At 35.4% G+C, this 20031-nt stretch overlaps 1 protein-coding gene across 8 annotated transcripts in view; it reads right to left on the reverse strand.

Moving 5' to 3' along the window:
• Positions 1 to 478: 478 nt before the first annotated feature.
• Matr3 (matrin 3) overlaps positions 479 to 20031 on the reverse strand; it is a 33610-nt gene continuing 14057 nt past the window's right edge. For 4 of the 8 annotated variants that reach the window (XM_008844297.3, XM_008844298.3, XM_029568912.1 and 1 more), the window contains 13 exons: positions 15711 to 15772; positions 14844 to 14885; positions 14144 to 14256; positions 13855 to 13907; positions 12931 to 13056; positions 12002 to 12127; positions 11662 to 11829; positions 10329 to 10460; positions 9223 to 9266; positions 8418 to 8787; positions 5017 to 5383; positions 4411 to 4532; positions 509 to 1548 (listed from right to left, as the gene is read on the reverse strand). In XM_008844297.3, coding sequence (XP_008842519.1) covers positions 1498 to 1548; positions 4411 to 4532; positions 5017 to 5383; positions 8418 to 8787; positions 9223 to 9266; positions 10329 to 10460; positions 11662 to 11829; positions 12002 to 12127; positions 12931 to 13056; positions 13855 to 13907; positions 14144 to 14256; positions 14844 to 14885; positions 15711 to 15772 — 1776 coding nt within the window. In that variant the 3' untranslated portion in view covers positions 509 to 1497. Of the gene's footprint in view, positions 1549 to 4410; positions 4533 to 5016; positions 5384 to 8417; positions 8788 to 9222; positions 9267 to 10328; positions 10461 to 11661; positions 11830 to 12001; positions 12128 to 12930; positions 13057 to 13854; positions 13908 to 14143; positions 14257 to 14843; positions 14886 to 15710; positions 15773 to 20031 lie in introns of all 8 variants that reach the window. The other 4 variants (XM_029568911.1, XM_029568913.1, XM_008844300.2 and 1 more) reach the window with 3 other exon arrangements.

The following is a 20031-nucleotide window of genomic DNA, read 5'->3' on the forward strand; positions in this document are numbered from 1 at the left end:
TGGAACCAAATATAAGTGGGCAGTTAGTAAAGGTTAAAATTAAGCTGAAGTAAACTGGCAAGGATTTTTTGTGCATGTTACTGTAGAGACCATAACATTTTACCTAAATTAAAACTGTTCTTTTGGCAAGACATTATCTAATATACCAAGAATCTCTGCAGTCATTTTGAAAGGGTGGCAAAACTAATTCTTGGAGCTCTAAGTTATTCCCAATTTTATTGTTTAAGGCAAAGACATGTCTAAATTTTAGCTTCTGCAATTTCTTCATCCTCAGAATTTAAAGCTGCAAGGGTTTTTTTTTAAAGTCCCATTTTTAGCTTGTAACAAGAACAAGAAATCCATCAGTACTGAAGTTTAAAATTTAGATTTTTAGTAGTTTTTAGAACACCCAGCCTAGACTTATGAATAGTTTGTTAAAGCATGCACAAAAATTTAAGAGTGAATTTTAAAAATAAATCACAACTGACAAATATATTGGTTAACATTCCAAACATGTATAACCAATCAATGTGGCCTAGGTTTTTTTTTTATTGGTATTCACTTCAGTAACTTGAATCCACAGATATAAGCAGTATATAACCAGAGAGTTACAAGTAAACACAGATTATACATGCAAATTTCTGCTCACAAAAGTCACATAGTGCAGGTACAGGAATTAGAAGCGTGCGTCCAGAATTATGGCCAAACTGTTCTTAAAATGCAGAAATGTAAAATTACATCTTGAAAATATAGATGGTTTATACACTTCAAAAATGTTGCTGATACCAGAGATGTATGACAGCTATAGGATTCAAGTGACAAGCAGTAAGTTCTCAAGAAATTAATACTGGTCAAAGAGAACGGGAATATTTTTACATTTCACTGAAAGTACAATGACTACTAGAATATGAAACCTAGCTGGAACTCAGGGAAGAAAATTACAAATCTAAAGCCAAGTACTTAATATTTCTTATTATCTAAACAACAGCATGATATTAAAAGAAAACTGCACCTGCATTTGAATTGCCAATTTCACATGAATGAAGTTTGCTAGAAATGAAATGCAACTAAAAACAGCTTAAACATCAAATGAAAAGTCTGCAAGGCTCAGATTAAATGTGGAATGTTTTAGATGAAAGTAATAAAAATACAATTGGTTTTGTTCTTTATTGAATGGAATCAGGTTGACATTTCTCTGCATTTTCATACTACTAAATTCCATTTTTCTGAATGGTTCTATGTTATCTTTCTCTTAGTGGTGCAAGCTGTTTTCCGTAGCTTAGTCAGTCTCTACAAAGTACTCGTCTGTTGCCATTTGGATGAAACAAAAACTATTTTTCATTAACTTAACCGTATGTGTACTTTTTGCTATAACACTTAAACACATGAACAGACATCTATTATTTTTCCACTAAAACAAAAGAGTACAATAGTTTTCTTCTAACTATTGGTATTACATTTAAAAAAGGTTAACATTAAAAACAAGAACCATGGTTTTTCTTAAGCTTCTTGCACATCTTAAGTTTCCTTCTTCTGCCTCCGTTCTTCTGCCAGTTTATTCAGAAATTTCTGAAAGAGAAAACAAAAACAAATTACACGGACTAAGTAACTTATAAGACACCTAACAATTTTCATTAATTTTAAAATAAAATATTAAGTCCAAGTTTAATGATTTTAACTAACTTACCAATATTTTAAGAACAAGTTAATACTCAGTATACAAGAACTAAATTTCTCAGGACACCACAATAACGTATGAAAGAAAATGGCAAATGTGAAAAATGGATATTTCAATGTGCAATTAACCCTAACTTTTAGAAATAAGAAAACACAAAATAATCATATAAAAAGAAATAGCTAGACTAGGTCATTGTTCTAACAACCTCTGCAGGGAACTAAAACAGCCACAGGTAATACTTGATTATGGCTAAGTATGGCTGTGTTCTAATAAAACATTAATTACAAAATCAGGTGTTTGGACTACACAGTGTATCTTGGTGACCACTGCCACCTCTAATGTACAATCCCTACACACAGATCTATGAAGACTCTAAAGGAAATACAAAAGATATATTTAAAAAAAATATGTTTCTTTACTTCTGGTTAAAATATATCAGTACCGGTTATTGAAAATTGATGAGAGGGTTAAAAGCCATTATATCCTTAAAAAGAAAATGGAAACAAACAGAAAACAAAAACACAAAACACCTATTTAAGTGTCAATTTATGAGCAACATATACTGCCTAATAATTTCCTAAGCTGACAAGTTTCTCTATATAAACAGGAGGAAATATCTAATAATAAGGAATACTCTTCTAGGTGGCAGTTTCTGATCCTAACTAGCCTAAAACCAAAACACTGCATTCTTAGCATCAATGAGGCCATAGACTCACCTCCCTCCTCAAACTAAATTTCTGTAAATGACCACCATTCTTTTTAAATATCCATATTGGTAAAGAGAGACATACGACAACGATATATAGCCAAGAACTGAAATTCCCAAAATTCAAAGCTACCTTTTTATCTACTTGTCAACATAGAAAATGTGTCCTATGACTGAATGCTATACAGGTTAAGTATCTCTCTTTCTCTCTCTCTCTCTCTTTTTTTTTTGTCTTTTTGAGACAGCTGTAGCCCCAGCTGTCCTGGAACTCACTATGTAGACCAGGCTGGCCTTGAACTCACAGAGACCCACCTGCTTCTGCCTCCCAAGAGCTGGGATTAATTTGCGCCACCGTGCAAGGCAGGTTAAGTATCTCTTATTTGGAATGCTTGAGATCACAGGTGTTAGGCAGTTCAGATATGGATGACACCCAATGAAATTCATTTATATTTCATAAGGAGGAAACATAGCTCAAAGGTATTCATCTTATTTTTTGTTGTTGTTGTTCTGGGAGTCAAATACAGAACCTTACACATGCTAATAAGAGCCTCCAAAGGTAATTTATTTTCTTTTTATGTGCATGTGGTATGCATATGTTCAGGTTCATAGGGGGAGGGGTGGGGTGGTGGTGGTGGTGGCACTACCTGACATTTACTGGGGTTCTAGACACTAGCTCTCTTGCTTGTGCTTATTTAACTACCAAGCAGTCTCCCCAGTCCTCAAAAGGTAATTTTATACAATATTTTTAGTGTTATCAGCATTCTGTCTACAACTGGTTACTGGGCTAGGTGTGGCATTTTCTACTAAAGTATGATACAGGAGTATTACTTTCATGTTTGTTTTTATTCCTTAATATTTAGGCTTTAACAGTGGCTCCTACAGGGTGTGGTGGCGCACAGCTGTAGTCCTAGCACTTGGGAGGCAGAGACAGGCAGAGTTCAAGGCCAGCTTGGTCGACATAGTGAGTTCCAGGACAGCTGGGGCTACAGGGAGACCCTGTCTCAAAAAGGCAAAAAACATTAAAAAATAAGAATTGTTTTTTGCTTTATTCATTTATTCTTTGGTGTAAAGATAAAGCACACTGTTGGTTATACAAATGAGAGCATCATTAATAACTAATGTCAGCATAAAAATTATTAAATGGGCCAGGCGTGGTGGCACATGCCTTTAATCCCAGCATTCAGGAGGCAGAGGCAGGTGGATATCTGTGAGTTCCAGGCCAGCCTTGTCTACATACCAAGTTCTAGGCCAGCTGGGGCTACAGGGAAAACCTGTCTCAGAAAGAACAACAACAAAATTATTAAATGGGAGTTGGCTGTGGTGGTCCATGCCTTTAATCCCAGCACTCTGGAGGCTGAGGCCATTGAAGTTCTTGTGTACAGCCTGGTCTACACAGCTAGTTTCAGGTCAGCCAGGATTATATAGTGAGACCCTGTCTCAAAAAAATAATGAAATAGGAGCTGGGAGTGGTGGTTTACATTTATAATTTCAGGACTTTAGAAAAGTGAAAGTGAAGAATCTCAAAGTATAAATAAACTAGTATTATCTAGGAAGTGAGCTCGTCTTTAAATAAACCAAATAGGGACTTCGCATTTCACAAACTCAAAAACCTTTAATTTTTCTACTTCATGTTCATGTGTCTAATATCTTTGAAATTTGAGAAATTACAGTTTGAGAATACTTGAATAAATTGTGTTTTATCATTAGTTGAGTGATGATCTACATTCATCACTGTTTTGAGACAGTGACAGGGTCTCATATACCTCTGACTGGCTTTCGAAGTCACTATATAACTCTTGATCATCTTGCCTCCACCTCCCAAAAATTTAGCTTAATTTGAGAAAACCATGAAAGAAAAGAGGCTCAAAAGATGTTCTACAATCCATTAAACTGTTCAAAGCCTAGGCAACAAAGAAAGAAAAATGTCTTCAGAATAAAGCATTATGCTGGGTTCAGGGACATACACACATTTAACTTATATATCTCATTTATTTTTATAAGTAATTTGTTACTTTTAACAAAAATCTCCTCTTATATTCAGCCTTACCTTTAATTTCTGATAATGAGGAAGGCTGCTGCAATGAGTATTCTTTGCAACTTCTTCATTTGTATAAAAGAGTGAACACAGCTTACAGTAAAACCCTGTTTTAGGTATCACATAGTCTATACCTAGAAACACAAACATACATTCTTACAAATTAAGTAAACTGAAGTTTTACTTAGTAATCTCAAATCTTTTTTCCTGTCAATATAATTTGAATCACACAACATATTTGTGAGAAGTCCAGTATGGCCTAAGCTAAAAACAAAACCACATTTTCTTTTTACTTTAACTGACTGTCAAGGTCCCACCTATCTGTACTCTTAAAATGAAAGACAAGAATGTAACACAGAAACAAAAAAAAAAAAAGTGTAATTTTTAGAAATCATTATGAGAGGACATAGTGGAATGATAACATAATACAAAATTAGGAGACACATTTAAGAAGGAAATAAGAGCATTACTGTTAATTTAAATTTATAAATTATTCTATACAGGGGAAAATAAAGCTAACTTAACATACTATCAGAGCTTCTAAGACCAACTTTTAAACCTTATTTTAATAAATTTGGGAGAAACAGAAGGGAGAAGAAGAAAGCCTTTAAAGCTCACCAACAGGAACATTGGGCTGATATGGTCCAATTCTATACTCATCTGGGATTGTATAATCCTCCTTGTTTTCATCACTTTGGCCATCTGCATTTTCACTTGTGTCTTTGTTCGGATCATCAGCATTCTCAGCAGATTCAGCACCTGGTTCTGTATTTTCCTCATTTTTAATTCCATTTTCCAACGCTGCTTCATTTTCTTGCTCAAGTTCCTCGATCTTGTCCACCTTAATTTCAACCAAACCATCATCATTTTTGTCACCAGATTTAAATGTCATGCCTGATTTACGAAGTTTCTGAAGTTCCGAATCTTCCTCATCACCAACCTCATCTAGAGTGACAAAACCTTCCATACTCCCTGGGAAACGACGCTGTTAAGAAAGACAAATTTACTCTGCAACAATTATCCTGCAGCATCCCTTCTATTTGTTTTACTTGAAGGGAAAAGGATAGCGTCTTTTTTTTCCTTGTATTTTTATTTTTTGGTTTTTTGAGACAGGATCTCCATGGTGCCCCAGCTGGCTAGAACTCATTATATAGACCAGGCCGGCCTTGATCTCACAAAGATCCAAGAGCTACTTGTCTCTGACTCGAGTGCTAGAATACGGGTATGTACTACCACGCCTACCTTGTCTTTTTCTTTATTTATTGTCTTAAATACTTTCTTGCTGTGATAGGAATATAGCTCAGAAACATGTATTTTCCTAGCATATATGAATCCCTAGGTTCAATCCCCAGCACAATTCCATAAGAATGAATGTACCTTAAAAAATGTTTGGTGTCTTTCTCCCCTCTACTCACTGATGGCTTTGAAAAGAATTTAGTTCTTCTTTTTAAAGAAGAAAAAAACCTTACCGGGTATATTGTAAAGAAGGCTGGGTAGTAACAATAGTACTGCCTGCAGAAAATTTAGCTTGTTATAAAAATAAGGGGGGGAGGGTTAGGGTTTTCTTGATGAGTGATAAATTTGCTTTCCTGACCCCCAAAATTAAAAAAAAAAAAAAACCCAAACAAAAAATGTTTACCCCCCCCCCCCACTAATATACAAACCTCATGAAATGGAAGGAATGTCTCTTAAGGAAAAACAAAAAAAAAAAACAAAAACAACAACACCTGATTCAAGAATATTTATATTCTACTGGGAGTGTGTCTCAGTGGTAGAGTGCTTAAGATTTTCCAGACCCAAAGTTCAATACTCAACAATATTAAAACAACCACAACCATAAAGGTTTTTCATAGTCTATACTTTCTCAGATTATGCTAAAAAATATATATATATCAAAGATCGACTTGCTAAGTCATTGAGCAATGTTCTCTATTTGACAGTATTTATAACACAATTTTCTTTTCTTGGTCTTTTTGAGACAGGGTCTCCCTGTAGCCCCAGCTGTCCTGGAGCTCACTATGGCACCCAGGCCTGCCTTGAACTTACAGAGATCTGCCTGCCTCTGCCTCCCGATTGCTGGGATAAAAGGTGTGTACCACCATGCCCGGCTACAACTTTCATTTTTTTTAAAAAAAATTCAGTTTGAAATAGTGAAATGGTCAAATAGTCAAGCTTTGAAGTATTACTGCCAAGTTTTAAATTGTAGCTTTGCCACTTACAAGACCATGAAATTCTCCATGCTTCAGTTTCCTAACTTATAAAACGGGGACAAAAATGGTGTATATAGTTACTATGAAGATATATAGAAAGCTTAGAAAAAAAATTATGGCACGAATTAGTGTTCAATGAGACATTAGCCCTCATAAGGAAAATGTTACAAAAATTAACCTTTCCAGGCATGAAAAAAGGATAAAGACATGTGACTAAGCTATCAAAATCTAAAAGTAAATACCAGTTTGGGAGTATCAGAAGGAATCAATAGAAATGATGACAAAAAAAAAAACCCTTTACTTCCCACTACCTTTAAAAAAAAGAAAAAAACTTATTTTCACTTTATGTATGAGTTTTTCTGCCTCCATGCATATATGTGCATCATATGCATGCCCGGCATCTGTGGAGACAAGAAGTGGATCCCCTAGAGTTTATTCTCCAGATGTCCAGCCTGGAATACAGCTGGGGATACAGGGAGACACTATCTCAAAAATAAAACCAAAAAACTCACATTTGGAATGAGAGTTGTGAACTGCCATGGGTACTGAGAACTGAGCCTGGGTCCTCTAAAACAGCAGCTCTGAATCACTGGGTTATCTCTCTAGCCCCCAAGAGGTCTTTTATTTTACTGTTCTTGTGTGTACGCAAGATCACTTGAAGGCCCGAGAACAACCTTGGTTGTCACCTCTCAGGCACTAGCTGCCTTTTGTTTTGGGGAGATAAGATTTCATGTATCTTATGCTGGCCTATAAATTGTCTACATAGCCGAGGACTTGAACTTCTTTCCTTGAACTTCTGATCCTCTGGGCCCTATCTTGGAGTGCTGGAATAACAGGTATGTGCCAATATGCCTGGTATATATGTGGTGCTGTGGACTGAACTCAGATCTGTGAATACAGAGAAAACATTTTACCATCTAAGCTACATCTCTAGCCCTCATTCCTTTAAAGCCATTACAATATCTAAACTTGTTATTTTCTCAAATAGGAAAAAAAATCTTTACATTCAAAATCAGCTTTTCCTCTCCTTTGATCTTTTTGAAACATGGTTTCCCTGTAGCCCCAGCTGTCCTGGAACTCACTAAAGTAGACGAGGCTGGCTTCCATCTCACGAATCCATCTGGCTCTGCCTCCTGAATGCTGGGATTAAAAGCATGTGATACCATGCCTGGCAAAACCCAACAAGGTTTATTTATTTTATGTTATGTGCCTTTGTGAGTTTATGTGCATGTAGTACTCCAGGAGGCCAGGAGTCACATCTCCTGGAAATGGGAGTTGCAGGTAGTTTGTGAACCACTTGATATGGATACAGGGCAACGAAACCTGGACTACTTGGAGGAGCAGGAACTGATCTTAACCACTGACCTATCTCTCCAGCACTCAAAAGCAACTCTTCAATGAGGGGCAAAATGATTAAAGTAACTTGGGTAAGTTTTATTCCAAACACATTCCCTATCTTTATGTTGGAGTCTATGTTGTCCAGTCTGGCCTTAAACTTGTGATTCTCTTGACTCTGCCCTCCTAGTCTTGAAATTATGCATTATCTTTTTTTTGAAAGCAAGTCTTAGTAGTTAATACACTACCACTATAAGATAAAAGCTTATAGTTTAAATCTTTCTTATTTTATTACAAATTTTCTTTGTAAACTGACCTTTTCTTTTTTTAACCAATCTAATGAAATGTTTCTACTGCAGAGTTTGCTCTTTAAATGTTCATATCCTTAACTGAACCTGAATTATCTGATTCTACTAAAAACAAGAAAATAGCTTTCTAATTAAACCAGCAATGTAATTTTTTTTTTTTTTTTACCTTTTTAAGTTTTTTCTTGGATGCTGCTGAAGCACTTCCATCTTTTTTCACAGCTTTATCTGAAGGCTCCTTTTTCCCATCAGAAGACACATCACCTAAATTAGCAAGATCGGTCTCATCGCCTACTGAACTGCCACTTTCTAGCAGAGCTGCTGCTTCTTCTTCATCAACCAGTAGCTCATCTTCAGATTCAAGAAGCATACTAGGTTCTTGTTCTGTCTGGTCATCCTTTGTATCTTTTTCACCATCTTCACCTGATTTCTCCTCTTGTTCTTTACCTTCAGCTGTATTTTCAGTCTTCTGAGTACCATCAGTTTTGGACTTCTTATCACTTGGAGATTCTTTTCCATCTGGAGAATAAGATCTTTTCCTGAAATCAGACAGATCCACAACTTTTTCTGAAAAAGGTTTATTTGAAAAATAAAAACATAATATACCAATGTGATGGTTAATATTGATTATCTAGAATCAACTAGGAGAAAACCCACACATACTAGTGAGGAAACATCTAGATTAGGTTAACTGATGTGGGAAATGCTACATTATTTGACTGAATAAAAAGGACAAATCAAGGTGGACAGAAGCATTAATCTTTCTCTACTTCCTCCTGCCATCTACAGATGTAATGTAAACAGTTTCCTCAAGCACCTACTGCCATGACTTCCCTACCATGATGGACTGTTATCTTCCAACTGTGAGCCAAAATAAACTGTTCTTTAAGTTGTTTTGGTCAGGTATTTTATCACAGCAACAAGACAAGTAATGAATACATAATATTCAGGGACACACAAAAAAATGAAATTACCGGGATTTATCTTTTTTCAGTAAATCAATGCCTCTGTTAGGAATCTAGAAAATAAATTTTATAAAAGTTAAATACTTTAAAACATTTGTAGAACATACCATCATTCAAGTAACTTTGTGACCCTCCCTTATATAATCAACTCAGCTCATTCAATATGTATAACATACCCAAGAAAAACTGCCTACTAGAGTTCATCTCAATCACCAAACCAACATAGAAATGGGCAGTAAAACATTTCGGTAACAAAACTATTCAAACGAATTTTCAGATAGGCAAATATGCTTTCATAAAACAAAAAAAAATTTTTTTTTCCTACTTAAACCAGAAAGAAAGTCAAAACAATTTTTATTTATATGCATTTATCTGTGTGAGTGTATGCCACACGAGCACAGGTACCCTTGCTCAGGGTACCTACCTGGCACAGGAGGCCAGAAGTAGGCATTGGACTCCATGGAGCTGTAGTTATAGGTGGCCGGAAATAGGCATGCCTGACTTGGGTCCTGGGAGCTCAACTGTGGTCCTCTGGAAGAGCAGCAAGCCCTCTTAACACCACTGAGCCCTCTCTGCAGTCTTAAGTTTTCTTTTTTATTAAAGAAATTTTGTACTCTTAGTACACATGGTTAAAATAGGCTATAGTGTGATAGCATGTAAAGGCACCTGCCTCTAAGCCCCAATTTGACTGTTGGGGCCCATATGATAGAACCAACTTCTGCAAGTTGTTCTGTGACCTCCACATGTATATAGGAGCAGGCACATATATACACACACAATAAATGTAAAAGGTTAAAATCAGAATGCTGGAAATGATAGGTATGGTAGGGCACACTTATAATTTCAGCATTCAGGTGGCCTGTTCTAAGTTTGAGGTTACCCTGTTTTGAAGTGAGTTCCAGCTAGGGCAACTTTACCAAGACCTTTAATCTCCCTTTCCCCCCAAATAGAAGGAACACAATTTTGTGGCCTTAGCTAGACAAGGTGGTATGCACCTATGGTCTAAGCTACTTGGAAGGCTGACATAGTAAGATCAGATAAACCCAGTAGTTTGGGGGCACATTGGGTGACAAAGACCCTGTCACTTAAAATTACAAATTATCAAGCATACATACCCTTAGCACCAGTTTTTTATATTTCTCAGACAAGTCAACTTTAACACATCTCCCCTGAAACCAAAGAGCCTTCTTCAGACAATGGTCAACCATTGCCATTGCATCTTCTCTGGTCTCCATCTCAATAAAGGCCTTGAAAACAGAAAGACCAACAACAAACTCACAAGGACATTTTCTTCAGAATTTTATATGATTTGTTTATTCTACATGAAAAGTTAATCTTCAGCATAGAAATTGTAGTACAAATTGAACTACTGATCAAAACAAGGAAAAACAAAACATAAAAACCCACCAAAACCAAACCAAACTCTAGATTCTTAGCTGTAAATGTAGCTCAGTTGATATAATGCTTGCCTGGCATGCTTCATGAAACCCTGGATTTGATCCCCAGCACACAGAAAACAAGGTATGGGGTACACACCTATATTCCTAGCACTTGGGAGGTAGAGGCAGCTGTATTAGGTTTTCAAGTACAGTCTGGGCTACAAAAGACCCTGTCTCAAGAAACGAAACCAAAACTTAAGAGATACTCTCCTCACTGATTTTGGGGGTTGCTGGAGATTGAATCCCAGACCACGTACACTCCCAAGCAGTCTGAATTCTTTAAATACTCAAGTATGAGGTTAAGTCAATTCAGCTGCTAAATTTAATTCTCATTTAGAAAAGCTGGGTGTGCTAGCTCATGTCTGTAATCTCACCACTCTAAGGCTGAGGCTTCAAGTTGCAGGCCAGCCCAACCTTTACATCAATTTTCAGGCCAGTGAGAGTTACATGGTGTAGCACAGCCTTATTTTTTGCTTTTTTTGTAAAAGAAAAAAAGAGTAACCCTTCCTATGACTTGGCATGGTGGTGAACACCTTTGATCCTAGCACTCAGGAGGCAGAGGCAGGCAGACTGCTGTGAGACTGGGGCCAACCTGGCCTATAAATTGAGACCCTGCCCCGTCTCTGAAATCAGCAGCAATCAACCAGTCACTCACTCCCCCCCCACAACCACTACCCAAACCTGCAAACTAAGGACACCCCCGCCCCCAATCACAACCACTATCCAAACCCGCAAACTAAGGATGTCCACATATGTGTAAGATCTTTAAGACGGAAATCCTAAGAAGCAAACCATCATTATTAGCCAAGGCAAAGACCTTTACTTTCCACTTTTTCTCAGAACTTACTCAATGCTTGATTATGACCATTTATTATAAACTAAAAAGTGTATGTGTAGAGACTCAACCCCAAAACTTAGGCATTTCTATCTCTGACCTGAAGTTTCAGTAAACTGAAGTACCTTAAAGCATTTTGAGACATTATGCTAAAAAAGCTTCCTACGTTATTACCTGACTTTTCATCCTCATCAGTATGTAATTCTTTATTTTCCCATAAGGCTCAGCAAGCTTGAGGACAGCACTGTCAGAATAGCCAGAATGGGGTAAATTGCTGAGATGTATCACACGACCAAGTTCTTGCTTTTGATCAAACTTCTGATCTGGCTTTCCTTCAGGTTTCTTTAAAAAACAGGATGGAAATTTTTTTAAAAAAGGCAAGTTAAATGATGGTAGTTATGCTGTAATTAGTTAATAGCCTAAGCTTTTATTCATCCAAGTTAACAAATACAAAAATGATGTATTAAGCTGATTAAATATAGGCCAGAGGCAAACAGACACAAAAAGATACTACCTTTATTCTTTTATACTTCTGGGATAAATGAACTCTCACTGGCTTCCCAAATACTAATGCTGGTGTAGTTGTATAATAATCCACTGCAGCCTGAGCATCTTCTGTGGTTGCCATTTCAATAAATGCCTGGAAGCATACAAAAAGAAAAACTTTAATATAGTATCACCCCCACATCTTTATAGATCTTACATTATATTTAATTATTAAATAGGAAACACCTTCAAAATCTGAAAGTCAGATGATCATTGCTATTAAGTTGTCATCTTTTCAGAGGTCACTTCAAATTACCACTAAATTATTATATTGGATTGAAGAAAACAAAACAAAAACAGTATTCAGCAACATTTTGATCTGTGAAATGGCTTCCCAATCTTTTTTTTTGGTCTTTTTGAGACAGGGTCTTCCTGTAGCCCGAGCTGTCCTGGAACTTACTATGTAGACCAGCCTGGCCTTGAACTCACAGAGATCCGCCTACCTCTGCCTCCCAAGTGCTGGGACTACAGGCATGTGCCACCACGCCTGGCCCCAATCTTCTTTTTATAACCTTTATTGTAATCAGGGCAATAGTAATGGTATAGTAGTTAAGTACAGTAATGACAATTACTACTTAAGGACCACAAAATATACATTTACTAATAATCCATTTAGCACCAGGATATATATAAAACTCCTATATTCTAAATTGATGATTTAAGATTACATGCTGCTCTCCATTAATCCAAAACTATTCAATTTCTAGGGTGGTGGTGGTACTTGCCTTTAATCTCAGTACTTGGGAGGCACAGGCAGGAAGATCTCTGTCAGTTCTATAGGCCAGTCAGGGCTGATGAGACCGTCTCCAAACCAACCAACCAACCCCACCAAAACCATTCCCTTCTTTTAAACTCTATTAATGGCAGTGAATAAGTAATATTTATTACAATTCATACCTCATTAATTTTATTTAAAATCAGATGATTTGAAATGACTCCAAATGGTTCTACCAGTTGTAATAGTTGATATCTCAAGTTTTTTCCTCTCTGAAAATCCATGATGTGAACAACTCTGCTGGTTTCCTATCCATTGGAGATGAGGGAAAACCCATGTCAATAAAAGTCCTTTTAAAAGCATTTTGAAGGGGTGGGATTATTTCAGTAACGAAAGTGCATACTTGGCATGTATAAAGCATGAAGTCCTGAATTAAATCCCTAGCACCAAAATGTTTTTTAAAAGCAACAAATTGGGTGTGATAGTATAGGCTTCTAAATCTTGGCTACTTGGGAAGCTGAAACCTGCCTGGGCTATAGAGTTCAGGGACAAGTAACTTTGAAATAACAAATATATTAAGTATAAAACAAAAATAAATGTTGGCAAAAATCACATTATGCATTAGGGTTTTTATGTTTTATTATTAACCAGAAAAGGTTATTACTTAATAGCTTGTTAACACTATAGAGAATCTAAAGTACACAGGAAAATGTCTCTGGAATGAATCCTCTCTTCAAAAAAAGTCTCTGTACAGATTTCTACCACATTTTTATTTATTGTGTTAGAGTATTTGTATGGAGGTTAGAGAACTTTGGGGAGTTGGTTCTCTCCTTCCATAGGCTTAGATGCATTTACCTCACTTAATCTGAAGAGCTATCCTGCTGTTTTAATGAAATACTGTGTATATAACTGGCTATCAAAGTTACTAAGACTCTGAATTAATGAGGACTTTATTATTATCAAAGTCATGTAAAAACTTTAGTTTTCAAATTATAATACCCTTCCTGTTTTAAGGCTCTGATAAAGACTCATTTAGTAAGCATTTAGGTTGATTCGCATTCCCCCAAGTAAGTATGATTAAATACAATGACTATTATAGTACTGACCACTCTGCCTTTCTGCATGTGTCTTGGTCCTTGTAGGTTCCCATTCCCAGCACCTGTATTCACGGAAAACAAAACATTTTTTAAAAAACAATTTATAATAAATATGCTTGCTATAAAGCATAGTTTAATTTTAAAAAAAGGGTCTCTTCTAAACACAAATGAAGACACGATTATCTTGGTATATTGTTACTTTACATAACTTTTCAATAAACATTCTTATGCTTATTACTGTGCTTGAATTTTCAGTAAAAGTTATTAGGAAAGGGCAATATGAATTTCATATAATCACCCAGATTTCCTCTTGGTCCAACTGCTGGTCCCCCAAGATGAAATGAGGGAGGTGGAGGTCCCAGAATTCCTGGCGCCGGGTTTGTAGACTGCTGCAGCATGAATGGATCACCCCTGGTAATGTGTGTGTGGGGAAGAATATATATATAAAAAAGCATAAAGATATCAGAAATATAATCTACTATTATAGTATAGCCTGTACAAATATGACAATCTCAAGCTTTGGGAGCACTTATAAAGTAACTAGGGGAAAATCTGTAACAATGAAAGAAAAAAAATTAGTATGTATTTTCTGAAAATCCCTTAAATAGATTTTTTTTGAAAAAAAAAAAATTTATTATTTTATGTGTGTGAGTGTATTGCCTGTACGTATGTGGGTGCACCCATGTTGTGCAATGCCGCGGAGGTCAGAAGAGGGCTTTGGATGACCCTGGAACTGGAGTTAAGGACGGTTTGCAGCTGCCATGTGGGTGCTGGGAATCGAACCTGGGTCCTCTGCAAGAGCAGTCAGTGCTCTTAACCGCTGAGCCATCTCTCCAGCCCGATGTTTTAAATTATCAAATTCAAATTTGGCAAAACAAAAAAACAAAAACAACCAAAAACACCTCAGAAAATATTTTTATGAAATATTAAAAAAATTAAACCCAATCTCCTTACATTGATCTTCTTTACAAACTATAACCTAAAAAATTTTAACTTACATTGTGTGTCCTGTATCATTGTCAGGGTTCCATTCTGGATAGCTTTAAAAAGATCAGAAAATTAACTTTAAAACTGTCCTCACTAAGTAACCTTGTTATACCTCTAAAAGCAGAGGGAATTAGTAAAGTTATCTGAGAGTCTAAGTACTAGAACATTTTTTAGTTTTAAAGCACATAAATATTTCAAAAAAATTTCAGCCACCAAATGCAATGTAATAAAACTGCAGTACTTGCATATGTGTAAATGATGCACTGGTGACATGTTCCTTCATTTGTTAAATGGTAAGCAGAGAAAGTGCTACACAAAGAATTAGAAAGTACATTATATAGAGAAAGAACAGACAGTTTCCTTCCCCAATATTAAGTTTGGAAAGCAGAGTTAAAAAGCTATAGCAGTAAGAAAGGACAGCATCGGCATTATGTGTTATATATAGGAGGCAGCTTCTTTGAATTCCGTCCCCAAATTCAGAACTAAATAAAGCTATGTCAAAGGCTTCCCATGAAGGATTTTGCTTGATGTTAACTTTCAATTATTCCTCTGTACTTCTTGTTTAGAAGCATGCATTAACTATTATTAAAATGCTACTATAAATTTTATTTATCAAAGGTTTTTTGAAAATCAATCTTACTAAAAATTCTTTCCATTTGATTTAAAGGCCAAATAAAAAAATCAAGTAATAAAGTATCATTATATCTACTATTCAATAGATCACGGATCCAGACATGTTATCTATAATTAATATTGACCAGACATCAATTGTGTGACAGTAACACCACAGATATAAGTAAATGATGAATTTTCCCAAATCAATAATGGCTGTTTCTGATTCACAATAAAGATGCTTTATATGTATTTCAAACTCCTACATTTCAAGAAGCAGCTGGCATCGACGACTGTGACTTGCTCCATTGATATGTTGACTCCACTCCTGCAGCAAAGTAAATTAGTAGAATTAACGAAACTAAAGAAAAAAAAGTTTACCTGAACCATTAAATTAATGGGTATGCAGTGTCGGGCTGTACAAACAAAACACTCCTCGATTCATTAAATCACTTTAAATCCATTTCTGAGCCCTTAAGCTTGATCCTGCCCTCAAATACGCTGTGCATTCTTGGAAAAACTGGATTTACTTCTCAACATAATTGAGGCCTAATAGTAAAAAGATGTAGATGATACAGATCAAACATAAAAGGATCTTGAGATCAGTTGAGCACATTAACTACTGTGGAATAAACTCAAGTATCCATGATGTTATTAGAACTGGTATTTTGTAACTCTGCATGACAAAATAGCCAAATACCCAAGTTTCTAGAAAATGTGTGTGAACAATGAGATAAAAACAGAATCTTTAGTTGCACCCAGCCTTTCAGGTAAGTTCCAAATGTACTATACCATCTATTGTAGGAAAAAATGCACTGCCAAAAAAGGCTAACATGATTTAACAGAAATGGCTTATCTAAAAACTCCCCATTTATCAAAAAAGATTATTTCCCTAAAACAGAAGCAATACAAAGGAGTGCCTTTTTCCAAACTGTAAGGAAGAAACAGTATTTCATCAGTATTTGTTCTTTTGTTTTGTCAATATTTGTTCTTTTGTGGTTTATTTTAAATTTGAAGGAGTCAGTAAATTTATTTTATTCAAATAAATTTTCCTTTCTTTAGGGGAAAAATAAATCCAGTTGGTTAGCTTTTTAGCCAATAGAAGAGTTAGGAAAAAAGGGATTTGCTGCCAAAATGCCTTGGTTTGATCCTAAATTGCATTTTAATTAGATGTGACTTCTAGGTCCAAGTTATTTAAATTCACCGCCATAGAATTTTCATAAGGTTGTTATGAAAAACAAATGAGGCAATAGAAGTAAACTATCAGAACATTATCACTGCACTGCTTATAATCCACCTTATTTTAAAATTTGTTTTACATTTAGTATTGTCAACTTCCCATAAATTGAGGCAATTTCTACAACATCTACTGTTCCTGTAACAGTTCTAAGTGGAATATAAATATTGCCAGGCAATATGTTTTCTCTAAAAGGGGGATTGAAAGGTCTCAGCTAACAGAAAATGTGGCATCAAATTTGTGAAAACTCTCAAAATGGCATTTTATAAATAGGACCCTAATTTCTAAAGCCTGATTTATAATTCAACAGCCTACATATATTTCTATGCCCTAACTAAAATCCTGTGAAAGAACGGAGATGGAACATAGCCAAACAAAATAGTTACAATGTGAGGTGCTAGCAACTACCATTCTTAATCTCTGAAAACTAGATTGTCCTTCAAAAATTATAGGAATTTAAGAGATTTCCATAGCTGTTATACAATTGGATAGTTGGGCTATATAAAGTCCCTACTTGCAACACAACAGATCACTGACTTACTGGAGGCCACTTTAAAAATGGCTGTAAGCAAGAAACACCATAGGTATAAAGTTCACAAAATTCAGAAAAGGGATTAAACAAATACATCAACTTAACAATTTCAGAACAACTTCAGATACAAGTATCCTTAAGAAGTAGTTTTAGAAAAGAATAAATGGTACCCTATTAAGCAATCCTTCCAATTATAGGAAATGTAAAGGGCATAGAGTTAAACAGAAATTATATACAATCCCCCATGTTCTCTAAAAGTTTCAAGTTTATGGTAAAAGGGTGACTGGGTCTTTCAGTGCTAAAAGAAGGCCAAGATCAGAAAATTAGTCATGTACCTCCCCCCAACCCACCCATTATTAGTTAGGCTCTACTGTGCCTAATCTACCGCTGTTTACGGTGAAGATTAAGAGACAAGGGGCTTTAAAAATAACTTTAACTCTGTGCTCTACACTGACACAATTCTTACAAGAGACAACGAACAAGGATTTGCTTTTTTGTTTTTTGAAGCTTGGACTTGATGTATATAGCCCTGGTTGACCTGGAGGGTCTTGGATTGCTGGGATTTCAGACTTGTGGCGCCATGCTCAGCTCTTTGAGATATCTAAGTTTTATGATAACAAACATTTAGGAAACATTTTCAGAATGTCAGAATAGAATATAATGTAAGGCCTTAAGTAATACTAAAAGGAAAAACAGGAACTCAAGGGATGAGACAAAAAAAGCTGTAGTGGGAAATTTTCCTTAAGTGAAAGGAATTTGAAAGAAGTTTGAGATCGATATGCTAACTTGATATTCTAAAATGATCAAGAAGTCAAAGAGAGACTATCACTTAGAGTCACCTAAAAATATAAAAAGGGCACTCCATGATGATGAATTAGATTATACTTTTCACTTAAATTTGTTTAAGAACTTTTTATAATGTAGGCTACTAAACATTATTACCATTAGGTGAAAATAACAGATTTTCCAAGTGATGCAGTGATACCAGAGAGCAGGATTAAATGCTTAAATGTTTTCATTGTCTACGTCTACCATAGGAATTATTTCCTAAAGTCACTTCTGTATTTGTTGTCAACTCTTCATTGCTGAAGTCAGTATTACTATTTAATGAAGCAGATACACAGAAAACATCAGTTATGTTGAGGCAACTATAAAACATTCAGAGAATTCATGTGTTTAAAACTTGTTCCAATTGGTCCAACCTACAAATACAAATTTTATAAATCAGTCATGCAAAAGCCCTCTAAAATTGTCAAATATACCCAGAATACCCAAACTAGCTAGAACCTAAGCATTTTTATAGGCTATAGAGTATCTCTTGCATTAAATTTGAGGATTACTCCTTGATTCAAAATTTCATCATTATTTTTAAACTGTTCTTCTGTTAATTTAGATCCATTCAAATATTAGCCACCTTCATGAGCTAGAAAGTACCAAAATTTGGAGGAAAAAAAATCATATATAAAACATTAACTTTTATCTGACAAATCCTCTTATGGTTCTCCTGTGTTCCTTTATCCCAAAGCTTTAGGACTCCAACAGCAAAGAAAGATTTTAAGTTCTTTAAGATCACTTTCATTTGAAGCACTGTATCTATTTTACTTGGAATTTAGAGATCTTTTCTGAGAACACTGAGCATGCCGTTTCTGCTACCTATCTTGGTTAAAGAGGCAAGAAATAAAGTTGGAGTGAACAAAGTTTAATGAACCTTTTCATCACATTAATTTATACTAGACTTAAACCTTGTAGTACGTAACAAAACTAAAATTCCATGATATAGTTATTATATCCAACAAATTTGAAAAAAAATCAATAAAAATGTCTACCAAATAAAATGTACAGATTGTTACAAGTTTGGGCTCTATTTTTCGTGGCTGAGACAGGGTCTCACTATGTAGCCAAGGTTGGCCTCAGGGATTCACCCGCCTCTGCTTCCCAAGTGCTGGGATTACAGGCATGAGCCACCACGCCCAGCCAGGGTTTATTTCTTAAATGAAAAATTCGCAAACCTAAATTCAGCATTTAGGTTAACTTATTTGATATAGATTAAAGATAAAAATGTTGAGATCTAATCATAGGAATGGGAGTAATTGGTAATACTCTTCAAGAGAACATTAAAAACAAAATTTATAATAGGATTTAGTGAACAAAAAAATGACTAAAAAATGAATTTAAAAGTGTTATAAAAAGAAAATGCCCCAGATGTTACTGTAAAGAAAAACCCTGTAACAGCAACTATAAAATCAATTTCATGGCAGCACTTATTCCAGCTAAGTAGGTTACTACAAAGCACATCGGGAAAAATGGATGGTCATAGATTACAGATCAGGTTAGTAGTGTGCTATTGACGTGAAGTCAACCGCAATATATATAGAAAAATAGGAAAAAAAAACCCCAAACAAACCAGAATAAGTAACACTGAAAAAGTTGAAAGAGAAGGACAACATATTTAAAAGGGCATTTTGAAAAAGCTTCCATTTTGCCAGATGTGATAATTAAAGGAGAATTAGAATTTTTTCATCAAACGACCATACTAGAAGTACAATAAGCCTAAGTCAGAAAAAGAATTTGCTTATAAGGAACACAGAACAGGATAATGTAGCAACTGATTTTTCAAAGTCTCTAAAGGGACAGATGCAATATGGGATAATAAAAAGTGAATTTGAAGTACGTTTAAGGAAGTTGTGGAAAAGGAGAAAAAAAATGATGAAAATTTTCAGTTGTAGTATGAAAGTTTGTGTTAAAGGGAAATTAAAAAAGGAAGAATGAACTAATCTAAAATATGAAACATACTGAAATACCAGGGCTCTACATTAAC

Source organism: Nannospalax galili, unplaced genomic scaffold (assembly GCF_000622305.1).
Source record: "Nannospalax galili isolate Female #2095 unplaced genomic scaffold, S.galili_v1.0 scaffold760, whole genome shotgun sequence".
NCBI lineage: Eukaryota > Metazoa > Chordata > Mammalia > Rodentia > Spalacidae > Nannospalax > Nannospalax galili.